The sequence below is a fragment of the Podarcis gaigeae genome (genome assembly GCF_964106915.1).
Source record: "Podarcis gaigeae genome assembly, chromosome: 2".
NCBI classification, from domain to species: domain Eukaryota; kingdom Metazoa; phylum Chordata; class Lepidosauria; order Squamata; family Lacertidae; genus Podarcis; species Podarcis gaigeae.
This window is the reverse complement of record NC_139679.1, coordinates 39895553-39921062: the sequence shown is the minus strand read 5'-3', so window position 1 is coordinate 39921062 and position 25510 is coordinate 39895553. Positions and strand designations below refer to the sequence as shown.

At 41.2% G+C, this 25510-nt stretch overlaps 1 protein-coding gene across 1 annotated transcript in view; it reads left to right on the top strand.

The window, feature by feature from the left end:
• Positions 1-25510, top strand: part of MYOCD (myocardin) — a 220826-nt gene that overhangs the window by 104094 nt on the left and 91222 nt on the right. The window contains 2 exon segments of the mRNA XM_083725808.1: positions 24503-24617; positions 24620-24742. Of these exon segments, the coding sequence (XP_083581934.1) occupies positions 24503-24617; positions 24620-24742 (238 nt within the window).

Here is a 25510-nt window from a genome sequence, read left to right as displayed (position 1 = left end):
TGCAAGTTTGCCTTTACTCCTTATGGATCCTGCATGTGAATTCTTTGTATTTTGAATTGTTCTGTAAGCATGAATTTTATCAGACAGTGAGAGGGAAAGGTACAAATTGCTTTGTTTCAAAGGCAGCAGTTGCCTGTTCTGACTGTGATTATAATGTTACTGCCATTATATGATGAATTATAAAACAGAAAATAATCACTCTGTTATAGCCAAGGTAGACCTATATATCAGACCCAGATTTGATGTCCAGCTGAAGGATTTGGAAAAGTGGCAGAACAACCTGCTACCTTCATGTCAGTTTGGGTATATTGTGCTGACAACTTCAGCTGGCATCATGGACCACAAGGAAGCTAGGTGAAAGCACACAGGAGGAAAATTACTGCAAATCTTTCTCTAAACTTGTAAAAACAGGCAAACAAATAAATTGTTCAAATGGGGGGGAATGTGAGTTCAGGTCGGGTTTGGCTTATAATCTGGGACTAGTCAAGTACAGGAAGTGTGGGCTTGAGGAGGATGGAGACTCATGCAACGATGGGTAGGAGCCTACATGAAATATTTAAGTGGGCTTTCATTTGCAGTTCTTCTCTTCTGGGAGTCCTGGCAACTGTGGTCTGTGAGAGGAGAATTCTCAGTACCTGCAGTAAATTCAGATTTTTCTGTAGAATCCAAAATGGTTAAGCCAGCATAAATCTGCAGCACAAATATTCTTTCTGGGGTCTTTGAAGCTTAGTCCAAAGGCTGTTGCTCTAGATAGAGAAAACATCGCCTGCATGATGCCCAGTGAAGTTTTTGGAGGACTTGTGTTTTGTGTGTAATGTATGAATATAAGTGGAAGAGAGAAGCATTTTTTAATAGTGGTGCTAGCATGGCCTTGCACACTCTCCTTTCACTGAGATAGTGCAGAACTGTCTTGTAACACAAACATACACATACACACCCCTGTGCCCTGCACCCATCCCCACCAAATGCTAGTGGCACAATGCCACAACCTGGCCTTTGACTGCCAATAACTCACTAGACCTGTTTAGTGTCCACTGTTCATGCCAGCTTCTTGCATTTGCTCCACGCATCAAGGGTGACGGTAATGGAAAGACCTTTATAATTTCTCAGTAACAATGTTGGCAAACACATCACACTTTTTGAGGGTGACGGAAGCCACATCTCTGATGTGGTGCAGCTTCCAGAATCTTAGACGAAGCATTGTTAGTGCTCAAGAGCTCAGTGGGTGCATAAATGCACAGCCCCAGCAAAAGAGAGGGAGTGAGAAACGGGTAAGCCTGCTATCATATTTGTGTCCTGATTGTGCTCATGTTATTCAACAGAAAGGGCCCTAGACTAAACTATACTACTCATAAAGATAGAGCAACACACGGCTGAAACGCATGGCCAGCATGCCAGCATTTTTCAGTCAGGTTTGCAATACTAAGTTCTCCCACAGGATATGCAAGTCGGGATTGTATTTATACTGTGTGAGTTTGTTATATAATTAAAGGCCTGGAGAGAAAAGTGAAAGGAATACTCAAGTGGGGGGGGGGGGGGACTTACATCTGATGGAGCAGTTTTTGCAAACCTCAGCATTTGTAATTGTTTTGTTTTGAAAGTGAAAGAGAGTAAGTTACGCATTCAGAAACAGAAAAGTGCAGTGCAATCCTGTGTCTGTTTACTTGGAAGTAAGTACCACACAGCTCAGTGGAGGTGTGCATAGGATTACAGCCTTCCCACAGCCATGTTTTTTCTTGTGGTGCGTGAAATTATCAAATAGTAGTGAAATTATCAAATAGTAGTTTTTTCTTGTGGTGCGTGAAATTATCAAATAGTAGAAAGCTTTCTTGTAAGCAGCGTTGGTCAATAAGGAGGACCATGCTTCCACTGTATCTTCCACCAGCTATTTTCACTGCCCTCTGTGTATTGATTAGGTTTGAAAATCAGCCATCCCTGACAACTGTGGTTCACTGATCACTAAATAAACCTACATTTTATTTTATTTTCCATTAACACTGAGTGTGAACTAAGTGTGTACTAAGATCTGGAATAGCAGAATAACTAAGAATGAGGATTGTTTTCCCATTTGTTTACACCTGATATTTAGCAAACCATCAATTTTGCATTTAGGATGAGCTGTCATCCCAGTGATCTCACTGTGGCCTTCTCAAGTACTATGGAAAATGATCCATGGGGATCCAGACTTAGTGTTTTTGAAATTCACAGCATGTCAGACATCTAGTTTCACAAAGGTAATTCTACACATATCACTAGATAATGGTAAAAAAAATATTGATATGTGAAGTCACAATCATTTGCCTTAAATTGTGATGTGATAGGGTTTGATTCAGTAATATGATAGCTTCACCCAATGAAAAATTTCATTTGCAAACTGGAACATGTCACATACATATTGTATATAGCTTTGCAGTCTTGCACCGTACAATCTAATGCCATGGCTAGAATTATGGGTTTGTAGGCCGGTCAGGGAATAAGCGTGTTTTTACATGAGTAGAATGTGTCCTTTTATTTAAAATGTATCTCTGGGTTATTTGTGGGGCATAGGAATTCATTCATTTTTTTTTTCTTCAAATATAGTGCGGCCCACCACATGGTTTGAGGGATGGTGGACTGGCCCCCTGCTGAAAAAGTCTGCTGACCCCGGGTGTAGTTCATTAAGTTATCTTTCAACTTTGAAGCAGAGAGATCTCAAGTGGCCTGGATCCAATTGCTTTTTCTCAGCATAACCTACCACTTAGGGTTGGTGTGAGGATACAATTGAGGAAGAGTGGGATTAAAATGTAAAATATATAGCTATTTCAAGTATTTCTGCTTATATCCTCTGTGTTTTCATATGTACAGTAAGAAATGCAGAGAAAATTCGTAATTGGAATTACCTTTTTTGTCTTTTAAATATGTAAAATTCATTTAAGGTTTCCCTAGAGGTAGCAGAGGATCTGAAAGACGGCAGTTGTATATTGATCAAAGTGCGCTCTTCAAAGCTCTTTTTGTATATGTTATGTCCATACCATTTCCCATTCATGGTGACATATTTTGTACGAGTGACCCATTAGCATTATCTGTGGCTCATTCTTTCTCTTGCATTTTGCTTCCTGTCTTGCTGTTGTATACAATGGTTGAGGAAGGCTGCAAACTATCAGACTACCTGCATGGTGAGAAGACACTAAGATGCAATTTTCTTTTTGCCATGGGCAGGTGGGCAAATAGAATAGACTAAAATACTGTGGAACTAATTATACTTCAAAATATGGTCTTCCCATCCAATACTTCTCGGTCATTCCTTGTAGCATCTCCAGAGATACTATTCTAGTAATGGGGCTTGGTGAGATACAAGGGTGTCCATTGTGTATGTTCTAAGGAAGGATGCGATTCCCTAGGAGTTGTTATTGTGAAAACATTTCTGTCTCAGGTCTTGCTTCTTATTGAGAAAAGCCAATACCCTTCATTCTGTCAGATGGCACTTAACTGTTGCCGTTACTCTGGATGAACGAACATTTGTGTTATATTTTCCAATAGCAAAAACTGGGGTCACCAGGGTGTCTGCTGTTTCTAGCCAAATCCAGATGGGGTTTTCCTATAAACAAGTGCACACAGAATATTTATACAGGCAGTGGCACCTGACGCCTTAGCACTCAGGACATTCTATTGAGTAGCCACTCATACTATAAGTCACGGCCGTGCATTAAGTAAATATTTTAATATAGCCATGTCACTGTTTATTATGGAATGGCGTGGGCCCAAATGCTTGCCTAATGCTTGGTTAAAAAGTCAGTTTACACCATCCTTTACAGTGAATCAAAGAATGCATAAACGGGACTCTTTTGTTACTCAGAGCTCTGTTTACTTTACTTTTCTGTAAACCTTTCGAAACACTTGCTTATAAGAGCTGATAGAACCCAGATTTTCCCCTGTACCAAAGGTGTCCTTGATGTCAGAAAGGTACCACACAGAGTAATCAATGGAGTTTCCACTGAATAAGCACCAGCCTTTTTCTTTGCCCCTCCACAGCTTTGTTTAGAAAACAGAGCAAGGGGAAAAAATGAAGACAAGCTTGAAGCATGAGAGTTTAAAAAGAGCAGGAGCGGAGAACTGGCCACAATAGCTGAAGCTACCTAGGCATAGGTAGCAGAAGTGAAGTGGTGGTGGTTGATGTACCAGAAAGTTCTAGGTCTGCAAACAGAGCAACCTTCGCTTCCTGGGAGATCACACCTCTTTTCATTGCCTGTCTTGAATATTTCAGCAACATGATAGAGAAATAAGAGAACATGGTCCATTCACAACACATGTTGCAAACTGAAGCAGCATTAATTCTAAGTGATTTTCACCTGCTGGATTTCTGAACTTAGGTTTTCTGAGTCTGGACAGTAACTTAAGTAGCACCATTTTCTTCCAGAGTTGCACATTATGGAAGCAAACAGAAGAAAGTGCAAATTGTATATTTATATCCTGGTACTCTCTTGTGAATTCTGCCTAACCGTGTCATACATTATTTTTTATTTAAATGTGAGGTTAACTGCAGGTAAGGAACCTTTTGTGTCTTGTTTACGTATTTGCCTAATTCAGCACTCAGGAACCTTTGGCCCTTCAAATATTGCTGGACTCAAATTCCCATTGGCCTTAATCAGCATGGCCAATGGTAATGGACAGAGGGAACTAGAGTCCATTCAACTCCCAATGTTTCCCATGGTAATCAACTTACAGCCATTGTTAGATGTTTCACCTAGTGATGGATTACCAGTTGAGTGCTAGCTGAAAATCTTCTGCAGAAAATGTAAGAATTTGAATTCATTTTCATGCTTCCCCTTTGGACACATTTGTGAGGCTAATTTCATAAAGTTAGCAAGGCTCAAGTTTAATTGAGCACATACTGCAAATATTTACGGTTCACTATATTAAAGTACACTTGGGCTAATTTTGATGAAATTGAACAAGAAGAAGAAGAAGAAGAGGAGGAGGAGGAGTTTGGATTTGATATCCCACCTTTCACTCCCTTTAAGGAGTCTCAAAGCGGCTAACATTCTCCTTTCCCTTCCTCCCCCACAACAAACACTCTGTGAGGTGAGTGGGGCTGAGAGACTTCAAAGAAGTGTGACTGGCCCAAGGTCACCCAGCAGCTGCATGTGGAGGAGCGGAGACATGAACCCGGTTACCCAGATTACGAGGCTGCTGCTCTTAACTACATCACACTGGCTCTCCGCCTTAGATGAACTTTCTCCAAGGGACAAGTTTGGGGGTAAATTCATTTATTCCTGTCATGGATGCTCTTGAAGCCTACCTAGACAGAAGAGCAACAGAGTATAGGAGTGTAGCTAGCAATTTTTCATTTTTGGTGAGCTTACAAGCAACCAAGGAACAGATTCACATTGGTGTTGAGATGTTGATGCTAGAGTATCCAAAGGATGTTGACCTTAGTCTAGTCGATGAACTCTTGTACTTCAACCTGTACATCAAACAAGCTCAACCTGAAAAAGAAAAATTCAGCCACCAAGATATGTATCAAATAATATTCCAGGGGAAAATTTGGACAGCTTTTCCAAATGTGGAAACAATTTTCAGATTATTCCTGTGTTTAATGGTTACAAACTGTACTGGCGAAATATCATTTTCTAGTCTAAAAAGGGTAAAGAATGATCTATGGTCAACAATGTCCCAAGATCAGTTGTTTGATCTAATCGTTATCTGCATAGAAAATAATAAACTGCAACTTACTGATTTTAATGATATAATTGATAAGTTTGCATCCAAAAGAGATCAAAAGAAATTGTTCTGACTTTGTGTGAATGTCTTCATTAATTACATACTTTTGTAAACTTATTAAAGGTTATAAATTTATAAACAATATTTTTATCATTGCTAAAGTATCAGCAATGTTCTATTTTCATTGAGTAGATGAAAAAGCAATGTGTTTTTCACATGATCAGATGCTATTGTTTGGGCTGCCCAGGGCCTCCAGTTGCTTTAATCTGGGCCTGTGTCTGGTACCTAGACCAACAGCCTCTACTGTCTGACCAATCTGTGCCTCAAGGTAACTGACATTTTGCCTTCATCTCATCCAGCTATGCCCACCATATATAGAGAAGGATAATTGCCAGCACCTTCTGGTCAGTGCCTTAGAACACCTTATTATCAGGCTCCCCCTTTCATGGTAGCCAGACTGTTGGCAATGTCATCACACCAGCAGTAACCAGTCTGGGTAGGAAGTGAGGGAAACACTTTTATTCCAGAGCCATTCACTCTTACTCTTTGTAGTGCTTCATGGGCAAGGCGTGGTCAAAAAGATATAGGCTCTCTGCCTCAGCATGGCATGATGACACCATGCCTGTTGTCTCATGTGCCCCTATCATGAAGACACCTGAGATATAGTACATAACAGTTGGATCGAGAGGGGTCCCTATCTGCCAATTATAATGAGAACAGGCAAAGCTGAAGTAGAAACAGTTTCTGTTGATCAAAATCAGTTGTGAAGTACAGTCTGGGGTTCTTGTGTTTTCAAAAGCTGTTTGGCAGAGTAGCAACATGTGTAGGTTTCCTTCGCACTGTATCTCCATCTCCAGGAACAAAAATGGTTTTGGTGCCTAGGGTAAATGCCATCTGGAATCTCTGTGGCCTAATTTCAAACTTAATCTGAAATTGCTACCCCATATCCTTCTCCATGTATGTACATGGATACTCATGTGCCCATTCAAAGCATCTGTTTTTGCATCTTGAGTCACACTACCACTGAGGCATATCAAACACATATATTGCGCTTATATCAACAACCCAAAGTTTAGAATCAAATTAAGCATTTATTTATTTATTTATTTATTTATTTAAAAAACCTTGATAATTCCTGGTACCCCACATACAGATTGTTACAAAAATAAAAGATTGACTATATATGTAACATTCAAACTGGATGGGTAAATCTGGGCTGGATCTAGACACATCAAAGAAGTGTTTCAGTTAAACACGTAAATTTAAATAGAGAAACCAGTAGGGAAAAACAGGCCATCTGGTGGCACAGTGTTATATCGCATATACAACACATACAAATCACTTTTTCTTTGCCAGTCTAGCTGAGTCCCTGGAGTTCAGCTTAAAAGGTGGCAGAGGAATAACAATCCTAATGCCACATATGGTGAAAGGAAAGGAGTAGATGTCAGAGAGAGATGGTGGAAATAAAATTAGGTTAGAGAGGAAAGGCTGAAAAAAAAAACCCTCTTGCTAACTATTAGCTAGCATGGCTAACTTGCTTGAGAACTGGAGAAGCACAAATCTAGAAACTGGGGGGGGGGGGGCAGATACTATCTCTCCTAGAGCCAAGGGGTGGTGACGGAGAGGGAGACATCTTGGAATGTTTGTGGATCATCTTAGGCACCAAGCCAACAGAGCTGCTTAGACAATTTCTGCTGAGGGTTAGCTGAGTCCTGCTGGCCCCTGAAGTAGAGACTTCCTGAAATGGATCATGAAGCTGTATGCTTCCTAGAATCTTTGACTAAACTGAGTACAACACAACAAAAATGGAAAGGAAGAAGACACTGGGGAATAGGCGGTAGAAGCAAAACAGTCAAAATGAGGAGGGAAAGGTTCAGACTCCTGTGGGAGGTGCTTACCTAGAACAAATGGGGAGAAGACACTAGAGGATTGAACTGTGCATACAGTTGGATTTCAGGTTTCCCCTATAGGTATTTAGTGTGAAAATAGAGTACCTTGCCTTGTGCAGATTCCTGCTGGAGGGTTCTAACCTTAAGTTATGTTTATGACTTCTTATGCAGCTATCAGTGGTGGAAGTGTTTCAGGCATACAGTTTCTCAGTCAGAGTTTTAAGTGGGTGAAAATGGTGTGTGTGTGTGTGTGTGTGTGTGTGTGCATATGCACTGCGATGGCTTAGGTTAGGTGTCATGCAGAACAGAGAGGTGTTTGCATATTCTCAAGGGAGGATCCCTCACTGATCAATCCAAACTGAGGTCATTAATTTCAAATTACAGCCTTCTTTCCCTGGGTACCAGAAATCACTGCTTGATAGCCTGCTTACAAGCAATAGGATTTTCCGGGGTCAAGGTGCTAGGATTATACTTATAAAGACAGCATGGCTGAGGTTCTCAGAAGCAGCCAAGATTTCATCCCAGTACCTATTTTAAATACTAATACTTAGCTTTGGAACATGTGTTCCAACGCCTCTCTTGCCCAGTTAACATCTATACCCAATGACCACATCTGGAATTGGCAGGAAGGGTTTCTAATTTTGTAGATCTATGCATACTTACTTGTGAGTAAACTCCATTGATGAGCATTACAGAGGATTCTGCCGCCTAGCAAAGGGTGCAGTTTTATGGCAGGCCAAAAACGTTGATTTCACGGCAAATGTGGTTTCACAGGACATATGCCACTGTGAGCGAAAGTGTTGCTCCAATCCAAAGGCCACTGTGAATACAAGTCAAGGCATGGTGTGTGCTGTGGGGTGAGTGGGTGGGGGAAGAGTGGCTATACATGGAAGCTGTTTTTGCAAAGGCACATGGTCTGGAAAGCAAATCAAGCAACAGATTTGACAGCTTGAAAGAGAAAGCAGCACAGCTGTTTGTGCAGTTAATGAGAGTCTGGTGCATGTAGCAGTGGCAGTAACATACACATTCTGAGCTTGGATGGTAGTTTAGGTAGCAATGAAATATTCCCCTTAAGTTAGCTGTTCTTTTATGTGGAGCTGTATGTACCCACAGGGGTAGGCTTCACCCTGGCTTCTTGTTTCTAACATCTGCTTCTGCTTATGCAGCCGAAGCTGCAGGTCTGTGTGCAATTTTAAAACATCATTTCTGCAGCTGATATGAATCAGAAAAATTACTCCTCTGTGGGTTTCTAAGGTAACTGACATTTCTCTCCTTATCATGCTCTGATATTAACGATAACAGTAATAATACTTAGCAATGCTTCTACAGATCTTGTGTTAGAAGCATTTTATGGAGTTACAGATGGGACCCTGGGAGATCATCATATCTATGCCTCTTCGGGAAAGCAAAGTGAATTATATCTAAACCATCTGACAGATGCTTTGGGCTATTTTTAAATTTTTACAATGAAGGGGAGTTGCCAAATTCTTGGGAGTTAGTTGTCTCTCCCCCCCCCCCCATAAGTGGTATCTACCTTTTAAAAACCTCTTACTGGCTAACACAAAAATTTCTTTCTGCAAATTAGAAATTATTCCCCGTTTTCTAAGTTTGTCATTGAAGAACAGCCTGATTGACTCTATGACATATTAAAATAAATGTGATCCTTTGTCCTCCTTTCTTTGGGTTCTTTCAAAATTGCCTGAGGGATACATTTAGGAGCCAAGAAGATTGAACCATGGTAGCAATGGCTGCAAGCCATGGCTCTTCTGTGGGCCAGTTATTCAACAGCATGTGCCCCTTGATCCAAACCTGGACAGCTAATTTGTTGCAGCCTGAGCACCTCCACTTATTTCCAGAAAGATTGTTAAGACCTGACTGAAGAGATGCTACCTTTTAATAAAGGAGCAAATCCTTTCAGCCAAGATGGATTCAACCACAGAATGCACCTGGTCCTATTCAAGTAACAGAGCTATTACTTTAGCATATCTTTGAAAAGACACCATTCTGTTAAAATGTGGGTTATCAGACAGCCTTCCATCATCAGCTGTGGAAAGCCATCATTCTGCAGCTTTGTGAAGCACAAGCTAGGCATTTTTTTTTCCAAACCATCCTTGTTTGGAAGAATTCAGCTCTTCCATGTAATTTTTGAAAAAGGTGAACTGATAAGCACTTTCAGGGGGTTGGGAATCTAATGCATCTGTAGATGTAAACAATACAGGAATTCAAAAACGTACATCGTGTGATATGGCTTAATATCTAATAAGAGGTACTGAGCCAATTATGCCTGAAAATCATACCTGGGCCCTCTTATATGGAAGCTCTTCCCTGGTACATTGATGTGTAGAGGATCTTTTTTCTATAAGTGAGGAGACAATGGTACACTTTCCTAAATAAGTCAGATTGTGATGAAAACACAAGGTTAAAAATTGCAGCCCTCCCAAGTCAAAATGTTACCAGCTACCACTGGATAAGGCAGCTCTCTGTGTTCCTTTACTGCTATTGGTGTCTCCCCCCCCCCCAAAAAAAAATAATCACCTCAGAACATGCCCTCAAAATTTGATGCTGATATCAGCCTGTATATGACTGCTCCTGCCTCTGGCAGGTTCAACTAAGGGTGAGGAGACTATAGGGATCACCCCAAGGCCTTCACATCCCAGGAACTGATCCCACCACAGGCAGTTGCAAATACCTGCCTTTCCTATAGTGAACAATAGAGAAATTGGGGTGGGGAAAATAATGCGCTTCGCAGTTAGTGTCGACTCATTACAGAACTTGGGTATGGAAGCCCTGGGGCTCAGTAAGCAGAATGAGCAGGAGCCCCCCCCCCCCAAAGCATCAGGTGAAACTATGCACATTACTATCTAATGCGCCTCCACTCACATATGACCATTAACTCCCATGTATGCAACTGAGTAAGTGCACCATTGCCACCAGTCTTTAATTCCTCTAGCTGCCATTCAGAGGTACAGGACAAACAGTGCTTGTACCTTTAAAGAGATTTTGATTAAAAATTGTGGCCAGGAGTGGAAATCAACTCAGCTGTTAAGAATTCTCATCCATGTTATTATGCAAAGAGAAATGGCGAGTTTCAGCATTTGTGTATGTATGCTTTGAGGGGACCAGGGCAGTCTTATTATTAAAGAATGGCCCACCCCCAAGCCTCATGCCCTTGTTATTCCTTCTGCATCCTTTTATCTGAACATCTTTAGCCACCCAGTTCAATCTCCCGAGGGACATCCCATCTGCATGGCTCAGAGTAGTTGTTTAGGATGTAATTTGACTTTGCGGTGTTCTTCATTCCATGCTTGCTGTATGTGGATTAGTGTAAGATTAGTGGAGTGTAAATCCTTAATCCCCTGGGTATCTGGCCTCTGAAATATATTGTTCTCCATTTCCCCCAGGGCAGCAGTGTTCCATCTTGTAATTGTAAAGTATTTATCTGGGTCACATTAAAAAGCATTTGATATAATTTTAAATTTGGCATCTCTGGGCTGCCTTTGTTTAGACCAGTGTATATAATTTGGTTAATTTTAATGGTCTTTTAAAAACTTTGCCACAAAAAGGCAGGTTTTTTTCTAAAAAAAAATTAAATATTTATAAGTAGTTCGTTGGAATGTCAATTGGCAGCAGGAAAGAGTGATTAAACAGGAGATGCTTAAAAATTCTCTTGAACATTGGCTTAGCTGTGTATGTGTTTTGTGGAATGGTTTCTATCTCTCCCTCTATCTTGCTGCATGACCATAGCATTGGAGCCTGCCCTAACCTCTTCTATGCACTAACCTTTCACAATGCAAATTTAAACATCAGGTTCTTCCCCTGGAGAACAAAGTTAAATCTGTTTGCTTCCTGGCCTTCAGATGGTGCCAAGCAGTGTTGGGGTACATAAAGGCATTTTGCATTTTATTCATTTTAGAAGGCTATGGCTAATACTGAAGAGCATGAATGGTTTGTGTCAAAAGTGTTGCATATTGCCAGGTTATGATTTTAGCATACGATTTCTGATTTTGTTTGACTCTTTTCGTAAAGACCACTCCTGGAGTCATGGAAGTATGTGACATTGAAGACTTTTATGGGCTTTTATAAAGGACAAAGGCTCTAGATTTTACAGTTATAGGAGGGTGGGGGAAGTCAACGGGGAAACTTTAAATGAGGGACTCCTAATTTGGGGTTGTATCCAGTGGTTGGATTAGCCACTTCTGCTCATTCAAGGCTGGACACTTGATTTTCACTAATTCTCCCTATCTGCTACAACTCACACAGTCACCTTGAACAGCTGCTTCTGAGTTTGTGGCATGCCACATAGGACGTGGAGCAAGGGCTGCAGTGGGTTGGGGGGAATCAGTGAAAATGGGGTGCTGTGCCTTTTGTGAGCTGAAGTGCTTCCACTTGCCTGTTGCCACCACCGGACACAAACCATGCTTCCTTATGGTGGAAATAGACAATAGGAAATTTGGTTAGGAATACACCTCACCTCCACCTCATGCTACCAAAATAAATTGGGCTGATTCAAACATTTGAGAAAACTCAGAAGGGTTTCTCTAATATTAAGCAGAATAATAATTTTCCATATAGACTTCAAAGCCAAAATTGTCCATGGATGTCTTATTTAAAGAAAAAATAATTTTCAGTTTTTGAAGTTGCTTGGAAGTGTTCTAGACCTATTGGCACCTTTCTGTCATGGGAGACAATGGAGGAGTGCACCTTTGGGGTGAGATGAAGCTGTTGGAAGGTTGCAGTGCCTGTAAGGACTGATGTGGGAGAGATGTGTTTTGTTGCAGCTGGGGCAGATGAAGGTGTCCAGTTGTGCTGTTGCAGATTCACCATTATGTTTCTTCTCTCTGCACTCCTCCCAGTGGTCATTTTTCCTCTGGTCACTGCTATGGATGCAGGACTTGACTGCCTGTCTCCAGGCACTGCTGTTGTCTGCAAGGGATTCCTACATGACAGGGTTGATGTTGTCAGCCTTCATGTCCCATTTGCAGACATCTTTGTAATGCAGAGTTGGTCTGCCATCAGGCCTGATGTCTGAAGCCAGTTCCTTGTAGAGCATGTCCTTGAGGATCCTGCCATCTTCCATTCTGTGGACATGACCAAACCAGTATAGACGTTGCTGAGACAGGAGTGTGAACATCCAGAGAATATGGGCTTGGGGGAGCACATCTTTGTTTGAAATTCTGTCCTGCCATGTAATATCCAAAATCTTCCTGACACAGTGCATGTGGAAGGCATTGAGGCGTTACTCCTGACAGTTGTAAGTTGCCCACAACTCACTTCCATAAAGCTGCATGCTCAACACTCAAGCCTGGTAGACCTTTGTTTTGGTATTGGATGTTAGCATCACATTCTCCTATACCCTTTTGGAGAGGCAAGCCATTGCTGTAGCTGCCTTGCCAGCGCAGCATTGATGGAGAGATTGCTGGTTATGGTGGACCCAGTTAGCTAGGTACAGTGCCCCCCCTGTTTTTCAAAAGCCAAGCCATGAACCCCTACTTTTAAAAATGTCTATATCTCTATTGTAGTTTTTGTTTCATGAATGGTGATGTGGACCCCCTGGGGTCCATGGGCCACCAGTTGGGAACCACTGTTCTAGATCCATCTAGATCACTTCCTGTCTATTAATTGTTTCCATTTTCAAAATACTTTATAGCTCCATTTCTTGAAATGTTTTTGAGAAATCTGCCCCATGCCATCTACCAGCTGTCACTTCTACAAGACTAGTGTGAACATATGAGATGGATAATGAAGCTCAATCAGAGCCTTGGCTGAGTGGGATGACTTGAAAGTCCTTATAATTTTGTAGCAGGCCTAGCAGAGGACATGTAGAGACTTCAGAAGAGACACTCAGATCTGACAAAGTCCACCAAACCTCATCCAAAGGACACTGTTTTCTGTGTCTATTCACTCTGTATTTTGTTAAAAAAAGGAAATGCAGTCATGTACACAATAATTGAGAAGAAGAAAATCAAGGAGAGGAAGGACCTAATCAGTTGGTCTTATATTTCACTCATGCCTCTTAGAAGAATTGAAAGATAGCTATAGTATATTAAACAGAGGCCCAGTCATTGCAATAAAAGTAAAACATGATGAAATGGAACTCTAGTTCTATCCTTGTGATAGGAATGAGATGTCTACCCCTTTCCCCAATTTTCTGCAATCAGGGCATGTGTGTTGTTATCCTTGCTCTCCACAGCTTTCTTTCCGGTCCTTGATGAGCCAGTTGTCTGGTTAGATAGAGGCAATCATTTTACCACACATTGCCACTTAGAGAGTATTTCCCAGGGTAGTTTGGTCATTTGTGTCCATTCTCTCTACTGTTCTGCCAAGTATCAGGTGCAGATGTGGGAATAAAATGGTAGTATATGTTCATTTGAGCTATAAAGACCATGTGAGGTGACAATAACAAATAAAGTTCCTCTGCATATATGTATGAAACACGAAAGTAGCTTCCTTGGCACTGGTCTGTTGTGTATCCTAGTTTATCAACAGCACAGTAACAGGCTGTTTCCACTGAACCTTCAAAGTATTGAAATGATTTACTAAGTCATTGATGCAAAAAAGCAAACATGTCCATGTGTACAAGTGCTCTAGGGGATGGATCTTTATCAGCTGTCATTATGAATCTGTTTTTATTTATATGTTTAGCACCAATGGTGTGCTGAGCACTGCATAAAGCATGCTTATTGCCCTGAGCAAGAAATACAGGAATGGATTGCATTGCAGTCTTGTACAATGGAAACAAGATGGCTAGATCAACTGTTCAATTGTTTTGGTCCTCATGAGCAGTGCTCTAATAGAAGAAGTTTCTGCCACATTTTCTTTATAGCCCATTTGGCCATCTGAGATTGGTTCAAATGCTGATTTCTAGGTTGAATTTTCCTTGCCTTTTTTACCACTGTGTCTGATTTATCCCCTAATTCAGTTCATGAATAAGAGTGTAATCTCCAGTCCTGGGCAGCAAGGCTACTTTCCTGAGCCTACAGGACAAAGCAGGTTGGTTGTCACAGCACCATGGAGAGCTCTTAGTCTCCAACAAGGGCTGAGACTAGACTGAGGCCTTCTGAGGCTCTGCCTCCAGCACTCTTAGACTCTGCCCTAGTTTGGAGAACAAGAGACAACCCTCTGGCACTGTGTTGGCCTTCCATCTGAAACACTGTGCTAGTGTTGGAGGCATTTGTGAAACACTTGATTCCTCAGGCCCAGGGGAAGGTGGCTGTGAAGGCCCTGACTTCGTTTTTATGTGCCCTGATGCTGTTGCATTGGTTCTGCAGACTCCTGCCTGCCAGCCTCAGGTTCAGTGGTCCCCTGATCACCAGAATTTGGCTCAGAGCCAGCTGATGACACTGTAGTTTCTGACTCAGTGTCCTGGTCACAATTGCGTGGCAGGATGACAGGCTCAGGCATGTGCTGTCCATCTAAGGTTGTGTACTGAATATAGAAGAAGAAGAAGAAGAGTTTGGATTTGATATCCCGCCTTTCACTCCCTTTAAGGAGTCTCAAAGCGGCTAACATTCTCCTTTCCCTTCCTCCCCCACAACAAACACTCTGTGAGGTGAGTGGGGCTGAGAGACTTCAAGGAAGTGCGACTGGCCCAAGGTCACCCAGCAGCTGCATGTGGAGGAGCGGAGACGCAAACCCGGTTACCCAGGATTACGAGACTACCGCTCTTAACCACTACACCACACTGGTTCTCAATGTCTATAGTTCAGACATTCAAGTATAGAAGAATGAGATTTTCTTCTTGAAGGAAGCCCCAGCTGCTAAAATATTGTGATGTGATACTTTAGGCCACAGAGGGCCATGGTTTGTTATTTAGTCTGGTTGTACTGGTTGTGGAGTCTTCATATGCTTTGGGAAAAGGACTACACAGCGAGAGGTGGATGCTTTTCACCTGGTTGGTACATAAGGTGCTCCCAGGAAGAAAAAAAACATCTGTGTAGGTCCCCTAGGAGAATATGGGTAACCTGTCCCTCGCTCAACCTAAGTAAAGTCTCTATTCCTGGACTTTCTGGTGCTTTCTGAATATTTTTCATTATTTTATTAATCAGGTTTGTCATTGTGGCTTTTGTTTCTTCCTCTTCTTCTGGCCTGGTGTAGGAGTTATTTGCATTTAATTTTCCGTTTCAAGTCTCTGCCATGTTTTTTTCCCCTTTCCTCCCCCTCTCTAAAAAATAATTTTGTTGTAGTAAAAAAGAAAAAGAAAAAAGAAACCCTAGCAAAACAAGCCAGGAAGCAGAGGCAATTACAAAAAGAATGGCTGGACACTTAGGAAGCTTCCTAGAACCCTTAGAGATAGGAAGCTCTAGGCTGAATTATCCTAATTTTCTTTTTTATAAGAGCTATTGACAGTTATGAATGGACTGGTATCAAAAGGTGATGCATTCATACACACATAACCTTCCAAGTGACTGAGGTCTGGTGCAAACATAGTTTTACATGTGTTGTGAGCAAGGCTTCACTTGTATAGTTGTTTGTACATGTGGTGCCCAAAGTACAATTCTCTTGGTCCGGTACAAACTTGGAGAAACATCTCTTCTGCATCTGTTTTGAAAAATAGGAAGACTGTTTGGTGTCCTTTAGCTTTACTTAGTTCCCTTTATTTTTAAGCTCCTTGCATTTTTGTCTGACTGAGTTGTATTATAGGGATGATGAGCTGTATATGTATATACTTGAGAGACAACTGAGCCGAACAGAGCCACTTTGTTTCCCACAGTCCAAAAAAAAGTGGTGGACCTTGGGGTCTCAAATTTCAGCAGCACCCTGTGTAACACCAAAATTCGGCGCACCCCCCCCCAACTCTCACCTTCCATTCTGCATCACAGTTGTGGCATCCCCTGTGATGTCTCTGAGGCTCTGTGCCCAGTGTGACCGAAGCGGTTGACTCCCCTAAATCTGCCTCTGCAAACAATATAAATTTACCCTTTTCAGCTATTGCCATGTGCCGAAGGCATGTTTGCATTTCAAAAATTAGATTAGGAGAAGAAGAAGAGTTTGAATTTGATATCCCACTTTATCACTACCCGAAGCAGTCTCAAAGCGGCTAACATTCTCCTTTCCCTTCATCCCCCACAACAAACACTCTGTGAGGTGAGTGGGGCTGAAAAAGAGTCACTGCGTACATGTGGGGGACTACTTCAAAGTTAATAATAATAATAATAATAATAATAATAATAATGATGATGATGATGATGATGTCACACAGAGGTCTTGCACAAGTACTCTTTCTCACTCTTGTGCAAGCCTTTGTCAGATAAAAATTACGCTTTTGCTAGAACTGTGTGTGTGTGTTTTTGAAAAGAGAGATTGTCCCTCACCCTCAAAGCACAACCCACATTTTGCCTGTTATGAAGCAGGATACCTAATGCTGTTAACATTTGCCTTTGTGCGCTTCCTCGGGATTTTTTTTGTTAAAGGTGCATGTGCAAAGGTACAGTAATGAATACATGTACCCAGAACAGAAAAAAAGGCAGTGGATGGTAGTGGTTATTGATTGAGGGGAGGGGCTTCAAAGTTAAATCGCTACTGTGGATGGCAAGTGTAGGAATAGCAATAAATAGCAATAACTGGAAAAAACTTGGAATGTGTAGAAGCTAACGTGACAAACTCAACTATGAATGCTTTGCGTGCAATATAAGACTGCAACCTGGAAGCTGCCCAAGACTAGAATATTTCTTGTCTAATAGATGTTCATCCATTGTATGCTATCACCTTGCTTCTTGTTAATTTCTTATTACCTGGGGCTAAAATGACAACAACTATCTTACATAATTATACCCTTTGAAGCTGTGGCTCACATTGATTGTATTTGTTTGTCGTGGAATTCAATACCTGTTGTAACAGCATTCCATCTGTTGTGAGACTTCCATAGAGCAATATTTAATGATCATTTTAGTTATGGAGCATCCAGGGCAGCTGGAAGTGCAAGGCAGGTAAGTCATGAAAGGCCTGGAGAGTTACTGTAGGTAGGAGAAAGGATAACAACTCCTCTGCTTCTAATCTGTCTGGGACTTTTTTCAGCAGTCCCTTCTCCCTTGCTTTCAAGAAATCATCCCATGCTGCTTATTCTTTGGCAGTGGTGAGAGAGGTGGGCAGGCCACCTCTCTAGGGCACATAAAGAATCTGCAACTTGATGGGAAAAATGGACTATAACCTCCAGATAATGAAGCAGCCTTGCTGCTTAATGGAGGAAGCACTGGGGAGTTTAGTGAACAGAACCTTCCAAACTTTAATATTATCTATGGAGAAAAACAGCTAACCCCAATTCTACACTCCAGGAATGTTTTTCACAAGGATAAATTCATTACTTTGTTATTCTAGGCAATAAAAAAAGATCAACTTCCAAAATGTTAATTTCCCACCCCTGTCTTCTCTGCACATATCCACCAATATCAGTTGTGGCAACTAGTCAACTTTCTGAGAATCATTGTCAGCAGGGGAAAGTACATCTGGCCCTGCCTGTCTTTCAACTCCTTAGAGAATCTGGAAGTACCCTTACTGTCTACTACACTGTAAACAACAGCTAACAAGCATAAATACCCATGTTTTTTTATCAGCAACATTCTTGCAAGCAGAATCCCAGGAACACAAACATACCACAATAAACATGCAAAGAATGCGATAAGTTTCATCTATGTGGCTCCCTTTTCCTTCTTTTCTCTCTCCCTCCTGGTTTTTCTCTGCTGGTTTTCAAGGTTTTATGGCAAGCCTTGATTACTCGATAGCCACTCACCATGGAATAGTAGGGGATGCATTTACTTCCCCTTGAATCTTTGCTAAGACAAACAGGAAAAAATGGGAGACAAGTGGATGAATGAGACATCTAGACTTACACTGTGTTTGTTTCCATCCAGCGAAAGGAGTTGGAAAGATAAAGGGGCTTGAAAAAGTATATGCATGATCCAGCCAAAGTAAATCACCTAAGTCCCACTAATTTCAGTGGAAAATATTTAAACGCATGCATATTATTCCAATGAAATCAACTATAGGACTTAACTTTGACTGTGTTTCATGATTTTGATTGGTTCCTACAAAAAGCCTCGAGTCCCCCCCTTATTGATTTGCAAAAGCAGAATAAAAAAATAAAAAGCAAAATAAAAGAAGACACTGGCAATGTTGCCACTGGAGAATTGGCCAAACCTGGATGTGGCCCCAGTGCTAAAGAAAACGGTTAGCTACCTTTGCTCAGGCAGTGCCCAGAAACAAATGCATGCATGCTAGGTGTATGCTTGGGTTTTAGCACTGCAAAATCAAGTAAGTTCAAGTTCAAGTAAAGTAGCAGCCACATTCCAATAAAGCAAAGTCAGGAAAGCTGAGGTTAGGTTCCAATGAGACAAGTCCAAGCAAAACAGATAGGACACTGAATACCTCTGGTACAATATGATACAAGCAGACTAAAATATTATTTCAACCACAAGCCGACTCAGATGGAGTCTTAAATAGAGTCACAGCTTCATATGTATGGCTAGCTCCACCTGCAGAGGCAGAAGCCTGTTCCATTAAGGGTTAGAACAGGCTTCCCATCATCCCTGACCACTGGTCCTGCTAGCTAGGGATCATGGGAGTTGTAGGCCAAAAACATCTGGAGGGCCAAGGTTGAGGAAACCTGGGTTAGAACCTGCTTTGGTAGCCATTGACTCCAGTGCATGGAGACTGTGGTTCTGCTGTGGCTTTGGGGTTGGAGTCTGAGAACATGGGTGCAGTCTCCTCAGGTCAGAGTCATAGTAACATGGGCTTCTCTTCCAAGGCCATGGGGATGCCTGGGACAGGTTCTGTGCGGGAAATCCCTTTCCCAGTCTGATACTTCCTCTAAATCTTTGGCTTCATCCTCTGAAGATGGAGGGGTGGATAGGTCATCAGGAAAGGAACCAAGGTGCTGGGTGGGGAGAGCCTCTTATTCTATCACATTCTCTGCACTTGACACAACTTCCTTTGGAAGGAAACCATTGCAGGCAACAGCAAAAGGAGCTGATGGCAGAAAAGTTTGTCACTTTCTTTTGCTTCTTTTTTCCCCTGTGTTTTTTTAATCATTACCTTAGAAATACCTTTTTAAATGAAAAGTTAATGAGAATGATGTAAAGGCCACATTGAAAGAAGGTCCCTTAACTGGGAAGCTTGTATTCTATGTTTCAAGTGTCTCAGAAAAGATCCAGATTGGTGATGCATGTGGGGAACTATAGGTCCAACAGCTTTTGAAACATTCCAGGGGTTTAGTGTGTTTCCCTTCCTCCCCCCTAAAATAGGAAATATTTCAGGTTGTTTTACAAGCATCTGGACAATTCAATAAAATTGTCCCTGTGGAAATACTGTCACTGAGTTTCTGGAGGAAATGGATATTTAGAGTTTAAATTTGCAAAGGGAAATGTATTGCATTGCTCAACCATCAAACCTATTTAACAGAATACCCTGCCTGGTCCATATTTTCCAAAGAACAAGTGAGCCTGTAACGTATGTCTTGGGATTGTGAGTAAGAATGGATTATATATCTATCAGACTTACTGCCTACCCATCTCCAGATTGCTCAGCAAGTTTCCAATGTAGGAGTTGAGAAACACAGAAATTTTCAGTGCACAGAAGTGAAAGCAGGAATTCCAAGAATCAACATTAATAAAATCTGCTTCAATCTGATCCATCCCAGAGACTGGTTCGTTCTTACCTCTCTCCATCCACATGCCTAGATGAGCAAAAAACAAACAAGCCCCAAACTCAAAGCTTATTTATTTCTTATTTTACTTCATAAAATTTATTTATTGCTTGATTGTAGAAAACCTCAAAGTGGTTTACAAAACAGTAAGATTATTAGTAAAAACAAATAAAACATTCAAAAAATTGAAACCAGCAATAAACTAAAAACACACCAGCATTCTAAATATGTGTAGACTTGTCTAAGCAAACATGTTTTTAGCAGGCCCCGAAAAGAGTACCTTGAAGGTACCTGCCTGATGTCAAAGTGTGGGTGCTGTCACTCAAATATTGGTTTCTTACAAGTGCAAAATGGGTATAATTTGGCATCTGTAACAGTGTCAGTTCTGCAAGTTCTGCAGATATAAGTGGCTGAGTCGGCATATATGAGGTGAGGCAATCCTGCAAGTAAACTAGTCCCAAGCTGTTAAGGGCTTTAATTACTAGTAGTAACTCCTTGAACTTGGCCCCGTAACAAATCAAGGAAAAAGCGAGCTGTGTAGAGAACCAAAGGCATGACTGGGTGAGCAGCATCAGAGACGTCTTATAGCCATGCTCACATATAGGTGGTGATTTCACAACAGCCCACCTCCAAATCCCAGAGAGGCTCAGCCAAGAAGATGAGGAAATTAAATCCTTTGAAGCTGAAGCGGAGGCTTAGTCCTTCAAGCAGAAAAGACTGTAGTGGGCCTGGGTAATTCTGTAGAATCTTATGCTGCAAGAGAGGGGACCTGCCAGGGAAAAAAGAGCCAACAGAAAGGGGAAAAACGGGTTAGACAGAGCTTATGTAGCACAGTGGCTAAGTGCACAGAGGAATCAGCCAGTTAGTCCAAATCACACATACTCAGCTGTGAACTCATTAGATGGCTTAGGGAAGCTGTTATCTTACGTATTTATTGTTACTGAGACAATGTATGTGAAACACTTTGAATACTGTGTATGATTAGTGTCATGGATGTGTCAAGAGAAAATATTACTGGTTCACTCGTATTATATTTAATTCTGTAAAATATATCCTCAATGGGCACTATATCTACAATATATTTGTTTCATGAGAAATAGTAAGACTGATGGCTATTGGCAATAAGAGAGACAAAACAGGTCAGACATGGAAAACTTGTGGGAGGCAGGAGTTTTAAAGGCTAGCAGTTAGTGTGCTTACCTGCATCTCCATGCTCAAATTGTATATTTGTTTGAAAGGCTATTTTAAAATGCCACTGGTTTCAAAAACTCTTTCTTTACTGCTTTAGCCATAATTGTCATGATGGTCCTCAGTGCCTCGTGTGTGCAGTCCCAGTTTTATCTCAAAAGGAGTAGTCTCTCAGTCTCTAAGCCAGAGACCTCAGGTGGCAGATTTTGAATGCCAGGAAAACAGGAGTGAACACATGCAAACAAAAACAACACAGCTGGAAGGGGAAATGTTGGGGCAGGGGAGCCTTAGCAATGTATATGGGGGGGGAGAAAGGGGATCAAAACAACCTCTTCAGGCAGAGTTTCCACCACCCGAGTGAGACAACTGAAACGGTCTGCTTTCATGTTCTTGCTAGCCTCAGCCCTGAACGTGAAGCAGGTCCTCAGATGTTGAACACAGTGGGCAGACAGATGGAAGGTAGAGACCATTTCAAACATTTGCTGTGTGATAAAACCTATTGGTGTCAACTTAAATATATATATTTATTTCATTCATTCATTTTGGTATTGGTGTGCCTAGTGTCTAGGATGCCAGTATTACAATGGGGTTGTCCTTGTTATATTAAAACTGAATCCGGACAGTTGTGGAGAAGACATTTTTCTTTCGCTGTTTCAAATATTTATGGCCCCTTTGTACGTCTTGGTATTAAGCAGAATCAGAAACATTGTAGCAGAGTTGTCTGAAACTTTTACTCAACAGATTTCATCTTGCTTGGAAGAGCCCATGTAAAGCTACCATTGTAATGAGACTTTATGGGTCTTAATATTTATAGGCAGAGAAGAGACAGGACACGTCCTGTTCTGTGTATAGTCTTGCAATTTATATGTTGGCAGCAGTGTATGATGGGAGATGTGTTCTGAGGCTCACAAGTATGCTTAAGCTTTATAAATATGCTAAGTTCAAGCTGAAGTGAGGGAACAGTGTGGAATGTTTTGAGGCCAAATCTGACATGGGGGTTTGTAAGGAGGGGTAGTGAGCCCAGCCCGCCAATGCTACTTGAGTGTGTTGTGAAAGCAGGCGTCTCTAACGGCATGTCATGACCCCCAGGCTTTCAGTGAAGCACCCTACTACAGTTAGTGAAAATTAAACGGTTACACATGCTCCAAATTTCAGAATAATGTTGTTCTACTAATATAAAAAGCCTCCACGAGGAGCACCGATGCTGGTGGTCCCAGAGCTTCGACACTGCCTTGCTGGCTCACGCTCACTATTTTTCACAAACATAAATAATCATAATCCATATAAAACTGTCATATTGGTTCAGCACAGACGTCACCAAAGCCCTGGGCCTAATTCATCAAAGATTTAATGTTCAGCTGCACAAAGTTACTTTTTTATTTTTTTTGGTGAGCAGATGCAGTTTCCCGGATTGTCCTGTCATCACCAATAACTTTCCACTGGAAAGATGCATCACATCAAGAGTTCCAAAATGCTAAGAAAGATGAATATTTGAAAACACAAGAATAAACAGTTATTGCTAGTTGTATCTTAATGACATAAAGAAGAGGATTTTTGATGTTTTGGGTATAACTGTGGATGGATTGCCATGCTGTTGGACATATTGCATGCCAAAATTGCTGGGGAAAAAATCTTAATAAATCAGGAGGGGAATTTGTGTGGACAACTGGCCCAACAAAGCCACAAGGGGCTATTAATGGGAAGTTACACCACTTAGGAGACATTATTATTATTATTATTATTATTATTATTATTATTATTATTATTTGCTTTAAGATGCTGTGTAGCCACCCTTATTTTTGCAGCTGAGAATCTCCTATCTAAGTTTGTGAACATCTCATTGTTCATTAATTGAGGAGGAGGTTGGCAGCTAGAGATGAATACATATGCATATTGGATCATTGTTTCCAATGATAATGCATTTTCCTAATTTTAAAATTTAAATCCTACATTTTTGTGATCTTTTATTTGAATGTCCCTAACTTCTGTGTGTGGCAATGGTGTGACAGGTTGGAAGAGGGCTGGTGTGCTCTCAGTTTTCTGCATTTTATGGGCCAGATCAGGAAGGAAGCATTTCCAGTCCTCAAGGAAAAGAAATTGTTTTTAACTTCTGTAACCATTCTAAACTGATACTTATATTTTCAAACCTGCACTCTTGGAACAAATGAATGAGGTTCTCCTGTGGTCATGAAAATAGGCTGAAGTACCAAAATGGAGACCTTTATGTAAACAATGGACTATGTGGATATCTGTGTGGCATGCTTAAGCCAGTTGAACCCTTGTGTACCTCAGTTTTTATCCTGTCAGGTAGTAGCTAGAGTTGGCACATTCAGGACAGTGTGGTCACACAAATACATTTTCTGCATAATCAGTAAATGTGGGCATTGGCAGCATTTTGTCTTTATCAATGTATTCCAGTAAACTCTGACCCACTGCTGGTTCATTACTATGTTGCCCCCCCTCCAGTGGATAGTGAAGGTTATACTGTTGGATTTAGACTAGGTAGACCCAGAATCAAATTGCCCTTCACTCCCACTCCCAGCCATAGTTACTATGACAGTCACTTCCTCAGTGATTTTTATTACTTTACTTGTATTACTCCATCAAATTTCAAAGTGAGAAAAACATTGACAGCTATGTGAGCTCCAGTGCATAGAGCCTTGTGGTATAATGGTCACTTACTTGGTACCTGGATGGGTGAAGGTTGAGACCTGACATGGCAGCTCTCCTGTCTTCCTAGGAGCCACACCATTTTTTGTGGCCATTGGCCCCTTCCCCTGGCTGCCACGGAGCCAGACCCAGTTTTGAATTCTGGCAACAAATGGTTGGTTGCTGATCCACACAAATCCATTACAGGTAAAATGATATATGGCAATATAATACCGCGACTAGATAGGAAATGGAGGGGACATAAATCTTGACTCTTCTGTTGCCATTTGAACCAGTTGAAGTGAAACTGTAAGACTATCTAGCCTCACTTTTGAGACACAGAATGTGTGGCAATTATTGTGTCCTCAATGCAATTTCCATGTGTTCTATCCTGCCTCCAGTATCATATCAAGTCATATATCAACTTTTCTCCTTACAGCTTTTTGTTGGAGTCCCAGTTCTTAGAAAGCGTGGGACTTTCAAAGTAGAGGAAGAGATATCTGACAAAGTCCCTTCAGGCCTAGTGATGAATGGTGTGATTAAACAGGAGCTTTCAGGCAGAAAAATGCATCCAGTGAAAATTCAGAAGTGTTCCTCAAGGACTGTGTTTGCAGTGAAGTGAGAGACTTGACTCTTCAGTCATGTACCCAAGTCCCTACATTTGCTGAGAGCAAGAATGGTGAGTCCTTTTCCTAAGAGATCAGAGAGAAAGAGAGAAGATGCTCTGAATATGGCAGCAAGGTGCATACATAAATGCAAAAGTATGGTGCTACTTTGACGTATGGTGAGATACCTACCTTTCTGATAAAAACACTTTAAAACTGCAAGTTGTGAGGAAAGAAGTGACTCATAAATCCTGACTCTGTCTTTATGGGGCTGCCCTTGAAAAGTATCTGTTAGTCCCAAGTAATGTTGTCAGAATATTGTCTGGGACAGGTCAAGGAAATAATTATGTACCTGTGTCATCTGCATTTTCTGTCACTTTGCTTCTGGGCTCATTTCATGATAGAGTTTTTTTGCTTTAAAGGTCCTAAGCACCTTGCTGCCTTTTTTATTGATTAATTTTATTGGATGGTTTCTGTTAGCATTTTAATGGTTTTGATTAGTTTTTTTTATTGTTTACTGCAATGCGTTATCATAGAATCTTTCCCCACATAAGCCAACCTGGACTCTTTTTGTGTGCCCCCTCCATGAAAGGCCCATGAAAAGGCCCAGCCTTTTCTATGCTGGCTCCTCATTTGTGGAATGCTCTCCCTAGGGAGGCTTGCTTAGCACCTTCATTACATTTTTTAGGTGACAGAAAATGTTCCTCTATAACCAGACCTTGGGCTGATTGAACATTCTATGGCCTTTTTCTATGTTTGTGGGATGGGGTTATTGATTTGTGTTTGTTTTATTATGTATTTTGTGTTCTCATTTTGTATTTTTATGTTGTGAACCACCTGTG